The 8,368-nt window shown below is 38.0% G+C and overlaps 1 protein-coding gene across 1 annotated transcript; it reads right to left on the reverse strand.

Annotated features, from left to right (window-relative positions):
- Positions 1–911: 911 nt before the first annotated feature.
- LOC122662337 (glucan endo-1,3-beta-glucosidase 6-like) lies at positions 912–5,097 on the reverse strand. The gene is made up of 2 exons (XM_043857940.1): positions 4,277–5,097; positions 912–2,069 (listed from the first exon to the last, which is right to left on the reverse strand). Exons 1-2 carry the CDS (start codon positions 4,606–4,608, stop codon positions 950–952), a joined length of 1,452 nt encoding a protein of 483 aa, XP_043713875.1. The 5' UTR covers positions 4,609–5,097; the 3' UTR covers positions 912–949.
- Positions 5,098–8,368: the final 3,271 nt, after the last annotated feature.

The raw sequence follows: 8,368 nt of genomic DNA on the forward strand, positions 1-8,368 counted from the left end.
TACAGATTCTACAGTGGCGACAGCTACTACCATGCCCTGATGACTATTATGTGATATTGTTAAGTGGAGGGATGTGATCATAATTAACTATTGTCTTGAGAAAAATAAGAATTAATTTATCTTAGATGTATATATTGATGAAAATTAAAGATATTGTTTCATGTTATTTTAAAAGATTTATACAAATGGAATTCTCCCTCTACATTATTTTAAGAGAAAAAGATCTCTAGTTCTCTACTATGCCACCAAGTAGAGATCTCTTGTCCTTATCTTAATTAGAATTATTGTTTCAATATAATTCTAAAAATAATTAACAAGATTCAAGTGATAAGAGAGAGAGAGAGGGATACTAGAGTTTAAGCAGACTCGAATCGGTGGAGGCCTTCTCTCTTATCCTAACTACTATATTTTATAGTTTACCTTAGAAAAAATACCTACTACATTCTACACATGGTAGTGGGAGGGGATAAAACCACACCTACCATACAAACCCCCACCCCACCAATTTCTCTCTCTCTCTCTCTTGTGATTATCTCTATGTCCCCAGTAGCATTGTCCTTCCTCAATATATTAGAGTAAGATTAGGGTTTGCAAAGAGAGATTGAGCAATAAGAGATCCTATTCTCCCTTTCAATGATTGAAAATTTTTTATTGTACCATATATCAACATGAAGACTAATCACAAGGGATTACTCGCATTAAATTTAAATTTTTTGTTGCCTTCTTGAAACAACTCCATAAACCCTAGCTGGCTGTGAAAACTATAACTCAGGCCAAATAGCTTTCAGAGACCATACAAAGTCTGACCTCTCCTCCAGAGACAACAAAATTTACTTCTTAGCAAACACTGATGATACTTCATCCTGGTAACTCCAGTTGTTAGTGCTAAGAGGTAAAGAAGAGAGAATATCTAAGAAAAAGAATAACCCATAAATTAAAAATACAGCAATCACAGACATGTCAAAAAAGTAAGAAACATAAAAACTATCAAATTCACCCTCTTTTGGAGACTCCCAAATCTCTGCTGACCTTTTGAGGTGATAGGCTGGATCATGATCTCAAATCTGCAAATTCCTGTTGTTGGGTCAGTCTTTGTGATAATTGAAAGGTTGGGGAACTTGCAAGCAGTGTCGTCCTGATTTAATCTCTGATAGTAACTGTTAAATGCATATGAAATATTCCCGCGTGCATCGAGACCGCTACAAGATGTTCCATAACCAAGACTTGTGCAGTCAGCGCGTCCACATGCATAACTCACACTTGGTGCCACTTGTGGATCATCCATGCTTGCCGAAGGGGACATCACACACCATTTCTTCTCCAGGTAATGAACACCCGTTGCTCTAACTAAATTGCTTGAGTTTGTAGTCCCCAGATTAAGCTGGTACTTGGCCAACCCATCAAAGTAAAATATTCCCCAATGTCTTTCAAAATTCCCTGGAGTGATGCTTTTGTCGTCCTCGTCAATCAAGCTAAATAGGTATGCATCAATAGGCCCTGGTCTCATTGGGGTGCCATTCCCAGTCAATATGTGGTTCATGAATCCTTGATTGAATCGCTGGGCATATTGCAGATTTGCATTCTTGTCCCCATCAGTTGGCCACCCAATTTCTCCAACAATGATAGGTAGATTGCCATAGCCATTCTTCTGAAGGGCCCATACCAAAGTATCAAGATTTGCATCAAACATGTTGTAGTAGGAATTCCCATTACTATCAGTCAACTGTGGTGAGGTGCTATCAAAGAAGGCATAATTAACAGGGAAGTCCGGGTTGTCGTAAAGGCTTATGAAAGGATAGATATTGACAGTGAAAGGACCTCCATTGTCACTCAAGAACTTAACGATGGCAACCATTAGGTCATGGATGTCACTCCGGAAATCACCGCCTGATGGGAGTCCCGTTGAAGATTGATATACATCAGCATTGAGGGGGACAGTGACCTTCACCTGGCTTGCTAGACCAGCTTTTATGAGTGCAGATTGGATATTTTGTAAAGCTGGGAAGGTTGTAGTAAGGAAGCTTCCATTGTATGTCTCCAAGAAAGGCTCGTTCCCAACTGCAACATACCTTTTATAAACAAAAGAAAGATTGAAGAGGTTAGAGGAAAAATACTATACATATCAGTTCTAAAAAGAAAATACACTACTAAAACTTGAAATGAAGTTTTCCTCTTTATTTATATAGAAATATTTTCATCTTTTATATTTCCAATAGAAGTGAATACATAACACAACAGCAACTGAATTGAAGTGGTAATGATGGATTTTTTCTAAAGGGGAACAAAAGATAGTGTTGCCATGATCCTAAACAAAACTCAATACCTTCACAAATCTCTCATGTGCATTGGAAGAAACCCTTGACAAACCACTGAATTCAAAATTAACCATGGATGGGTAAAGAAGCCATCGTTGCAAAATGTTGCAACAACAGTTGCAGTGGATGGAACATGGACAAGGAGCTAATTACTTGTGTAAGAAGTGCAATTCCTTTATTCTTTTAATGAATAACTTGTGTGAGCGATGTATGAGCAGCAAATGGACCTGAATCGCATCCCAACCTTTGGCAATTCATGAATCACATTCATTCCACCATTTGGTGCTTCTAGGTTCTAAGAAAACATTACCAACTTATCAAGTTATTCTGATCAATATTTGTAACAATCTTACTAGCATAAAAAGTAAGATCCTATTAAAACCTTCAAGAGGAACTGTTACAACCAGTCAAAGTTGCACACATCTGAAGTTCCTAAATCTTAGAGGGAGGGGCAAAAATCCTCAATTAAAAGATAAAGAAGACCAAGAAGAAGAAACTATAATAATTTGGAAGGTACATAATTCACTTCCCAATGGGTTAACACAGTTACAGACTGGAGTTCGATAAAACAGAAGAAAAGTAAACTAACTAAGTAAAAAAAGAAACGGAGTAAACAGGTATCCCAGCTCACAATTATTCATAGAAGAGCGCCAAAGAGAAACATGCCCAGCATCAAGACAAAACCCTTAATTTAATCATTAACAACATCACAATAATTCAAAAATGAACTCCAATCTGGCAAATCAACGCTGATCAAAATTCAAAATCATGTGAAGCTCCTTAGCTTACAGTCTCTTACATGATTAATAAATATAGAAGGCAACTTGGGCCTCAGGAGTTAACTTTATTAACTACCTGAAAAACAGACTGAAATCTGAAATTATTTTTTTTCAAACCCATTGACAAATTTAGCAAAGGGTATACTATATAAGATGTTCTATATTATTTATGGAATTCGTGTCTATACTCATTATGCAGTAACTAATTGAGAATCCTATATGCTAATTACTAAAGACAATGAAAAGATACGATATCACACTTATTAAAAGAAGTGGGGAAGAATATATGAAAGCACTAATTACAGCATTGCTGGATCAGAATCTGGAATTTGAAGTGCCAAAATACAATTGAACTTGTAGAAAATGAAATGAAAGTATACCCTTTTAAAGCAGGAACATAATAAGTTAAAACTTGCAAATCTGAACACTAATGGCAATATTGTGCACATTATGAATCCAAAACCAACTCCACAACAGAAATCAAAACAAAATGCAAAATTATCACAAGTTTATTAAATAGTAACTTGAAGTCATTTATTTAATAACTCTACCAAAGTTTTATACTCTCTGAGAATAGGAAGATGAGACAATTGACTGCAAAATCAACCACATTAAAATATGTAGACTCAAATATTTCACAATTCCTTGCACTCCTTCGCATTTTCCACTTGTAAGTGAATACCAATAATCATAGGACCACTGGGAAATGGGAATCAATTCCATTTCATTATCATACACAACCTATAACAGTGGATAAAATTATTTTAAGCCCAACAGCTTTGAGGAAATGGGAATCAATTCCATTTCACTATCATACAATCCATAACAGTGAATAAAATTATTTTGAGCCCATTGAGGACATGCGACTCAATTCCATTCCATTATCATACAATCCCTAGCAGTGAATAACATTATTTTGAGCCCAATCGTGTTGATTGACTCTATTTCGCCATTTTTTGGGTACTAATTCATCCATCTAATTCTTGAGATAAACCATATTGATAATGACCCTTTTTAACCCAAACATTAATGGTGCCAAAACTATAGTTGGGCAGCACTCCCCTTTTCCTTGACTGGAAAATTTGTCAAAAGAGATTTATCTTAACAATAGAAGGCTTAGAATTGCCAGGGGATGCTGAATGAAAGAAATAGATACAAACAGAAGTGTTGCACAAAGCTTACCTGATGTTTACAGTGTTGCTGGTGATGTGAGTGGAAACATTCTTCTCCACCCATGTCTCAGCTGCCTTCACACTGGAAGCCAAAGTAGCAAGCATTTCATTAGGAATACCTACCATAACCTCAATCCCAGACTTGCCAAGAGCTCTCAAAACCCCTGGTTCTGGATCAAAGAGCTTCACTTTCTGAAACCCATTATTCTTGAGCATCCCCACAACCGAATCAGGTGGCAAAGGGTGTGTTGCTTGTGTACCCCAGTTAGCCCCAATACTGCTAACCGAAACAACCAAACATAATAAGGAAACCACCCCAAAAACCAAAGGCAACTGCCCCATAGCCCTTAAACCCACCTCCCTACTTCAGAACAGCTTCTTTGTGTGAAAACCAACTCGGAAAACAAATTAGCCTTCTGTTAAAGCTTGGGTTTGAAACAAAGAGAGATGAGAGCTTAAACTGAACACAGATCCATAAACAATACAATACAATGTAAAGCCACTAAGAATCCTCCTTCATTCCCCCCCAAAAACAGCTCTGGCACTTGAAAGACACACTAAAACCAAAATGGCTTGATAGTTGATACCCAAGAACTTCTAATATAGTGCAGAGATAGTACGGTAGAAGATAGAAAAGAAAGAAATAAATAAAGCTTAGGAAAGTTGCCTTAGATGGTAAAGGAAAAAAATCAAAATAAATACAAGACTGCAAAAATTGCTCCAGAACTTCTATAGCTGAAAGCTGCCATTAAAAACCCAAGAGAGATTAACGAGGAGAGACTTGGATTCTGATAAGCCTTTAGAAGAAGGGTTGAGCTTAGACCTTCAAGAAAAAAAAAAAAGGCGACACCACCTGATGTCAGTCTGAAAATTTATCAATAAGAAGAACAGAGTAGGTAAGGCCTCAAAAAAATGGAAAATAACAGTAAGCTTTGAAGAGATGAAACAAAAGCAGGATAAGAAGGAATGGAGTAGACTGGGAGCTCAGGAATCTTAAAAAAGTTGAGATCGGAAAACCTGAGGGCCGAAACTCGAGAAACTCCAAGAAAGAGAGAGAGTTTGTGTCTGAGAGTTATAAAACTCAGTAAGCAGCACAAAGTGGAAATTAAAATAAGGTAGAGAACGATACGCGCGGGCATGCGAAATGACTACCGCAGCCCCATGAAAAGGTAGAATTCTCTGGGCAGCAAACTCCACTGCCCAGATAGTATTCTCTGTCCCTTAAAAATAGAAAAAAAATTTATAAGAAAAAAAACGATAATAAGAAGTTGGGAAAAAGAATGTGGCATACGCATGCATTCTCATGTGTTTGAAGAGAAAGATAGAAAGATGAGACTCTTGGCATAGGTCAGACTCTTAGGCAGAAAACTACTTTCCGATAAAATTATTTATTTTAAGGGTAAAGAACACTACTTGTTCACATGGCTCACATGATTCCTACCATTAGACACTATTATACCAAAGTATAATCATCCAATAGAGTCATGCCACATCGATGAGATGTTGTGACTCAAGATCCGATGGATCACTCTCACGGTCCGAGCCAAAGAAGGACAAACCAAGCGGGATTCAGATCCTCTATTGTCGAGTTGCCCGGCAAGATCGTGCTGCCCAGACATGGTGAGGCACGCAATGATCGCTTTACCTCTACTCGGGTAAGGCGTTTGGATAGGGGTAAGGCAGTCATTGCACGTCTCATCGTGTCTAGACAACACGGTCTTGCCAGGTAGCTTGGCAGTAGAGAATCCAAATTGAACCAAACATGACCACGAGCACCACGTGGACGCAAAGCAAACCTTCTTTATGTCCATCTATTCCTATATCGAAACTACTAAAATAGAAGCAGAACAAGAGAAAAGGGAAGATCGCACCCCAAAAGAGATTCTTTCAGAAATATTCTCACAAAGAATGAAATGTCATATTGGGACTCTCATGACAGTTTGACTCATCAATAACATTATATATACTCAGGTATAACTTCTTACAAAGACATTTTTACTATTCTCAATTGTTGTTCAGAAAGATCTAACTTAGGCATTGAAGAATCCTTCATCGGTGAAAACTAGTTCTTTAATGTCTACCTTGTTCTTCTGTGCAGGTCTGATCTCAGAAGGATTCCTAATGGAGATTTTTCGATGCAACAGACACAAAACTACAGAAGCACGAGAAAAAAATCATTGCCCAGGCCTCTAGAGTTTGTACACACTTACTGGCCAATGGCCAATGGCAGTGTGTAAGCAATGCCTTTGGACAAGATTTCCATCTTTCCATGGGATAATACAGTATTTTCACAAGTTTCTATATCCAGGTGGACCACGCACGCACGCACGCACTCACTCAGGTAACATTATAGTTTTTTTACGTCTTCTTTTTCAGTCAGAGGCCAGTGGCTATAAGTAACGGCGACTTAACGACATCTGAAATCTGTTAGAATTTGAAAAGCATCTTCACGAGGCATGATGTGTTCTCCAGACCTCCATATTGCCGTCAGTTAACGGGCTGTTGGAGGTCTTAGGTCACCGGCTTCCCCGAGAAGCTGACGAGAGAGAGAGATTATTGTCGGTTTATTTGAGAAGACAAGAGTGTCAGAGATGCGATTATGTGAAGCGTTTGGGTATCTTTTTTTTTATCTTAAATTACTGAAAAAGTTTCTGGTAGCGTCACGCCAAACTGTTTGAGACGACACCGATATCAGTGCATCTCGGAATATTATATATATTTTTTTTTTTTTTGGTTTATGCTTCTTGGAGCTTCACAACAACCTATTAAATAAGAAGTCTCTCAGAAAACTGATTAGGTTTTACTACGTTGTAAAAGTTCTCATCTACCCAGGGGCGTTCTTGAAACTGAAATTGGAAAAAGCATGTGGGGACCACTTCACATGATTTAGATTCTCATCAATCAAAACCGCTCAAAATAAAAGTCCTTTTTTAAACTTATGCTTTAGTTTCCATTGTTTCAATCCAGCTGGAACTTCTACCCAAAAAAAAAAATCCAGCTGGAACAGGGTTGCGTCAAGGGTGTCCTTTATTACATATTTGTTCACACTTTACCTAGAAGTTTTTTCTTGTCATCTCTTCCAAGCTGAGGCATCTAGTCTCATTCGAGGTATTAAGACTAATAGAGTGGGGCTTTGCATCTCTCGTCCGTTATTCGCAAATAATTGTATATTCTTCTCTAAAGTTGGGGCTTCTGAGAATGAGGTTTCGATAATCATATTGGACAATTATTATAATGTTCTAGGGTAAAAGGTAAATGTTCAAAAATCTAATGTCATGTTTAGCCCCAACACTCCCTTCTCACATCATGGGAAGTATCTTGGACTGCCTACTTTATTTTTGGATGATCAAAATGGACCTTCTTTTCTGGTAACTTTGAAAGATTCCAAGCCAAGATTGCTGGTTGGAAGAACTCTCTTCTTTTAATAGTAGGGAATGAGATCCTTAGTTAGGTAGTTACTGCCAACATTCTCTCATATGACATGTCCATGTTCCTTCCCCTCTGGCACTAATTCTGAGTTGAATAGGCTTATTCAGCACTTCTAGTGGAAAAGACAATAAAAATAGAGGTATATTTGCAAGGACCTTCTATGCTCTACCAAAAAGTGTGAGGACTTAGGATTTCGCGAGTTGGGCTATTTTACTTTGGTCATGCTTACTAGACAAGGTTGGTGCATCATCCATAGAATTATCCTCTCTAATTCCCTATAGCTCGGCAGTGTGGCAGTGCTGTTGGATTTATGTGTCCATCAAACCTGGTTCGGTCCGATTCAATCCGGTTTTACTTTGTATTGAACTTTTATACATTTTGGTTTTATATTATCACATGCGATATAAACTTTTTGAGCATTATGTGTCCGTAAGTTTTACTTAAAATGGTAGTCACGACTAGGGTTTGGGCTGGGCACCCTTATCATATGGTCGTCGCATTGGGTATGCCTAAACATGTGATGTCAGGGTACGAATGCGAATACTCACATGATCGATGTGTGTATTGGCGAAGAATCTACTTTGTCGATTCCCTCATGTATTACTGCCAGATGTAGGAAGGGATAGACATGTGTCATCGATACCCTTTACCTGAGGGAACCCTATCGCCACAA

The sequence above is a fragment of the Telopea speciosissima genome, chromosome 5 (assembly GCF_018873765.1).
Source record: "Telopea speciosissima isolate NSW1024214 ecotype Mountain lineage chromosome 5, Tspe_v1, whole genome shotgun sequence".
NCBI classification, from domain to species: Eukaryota; Viridiplantae; Streptophyta; class Magnoliopsida; order Proteales; family Proteaceae; genus Telopea; species Telopea speciosissima.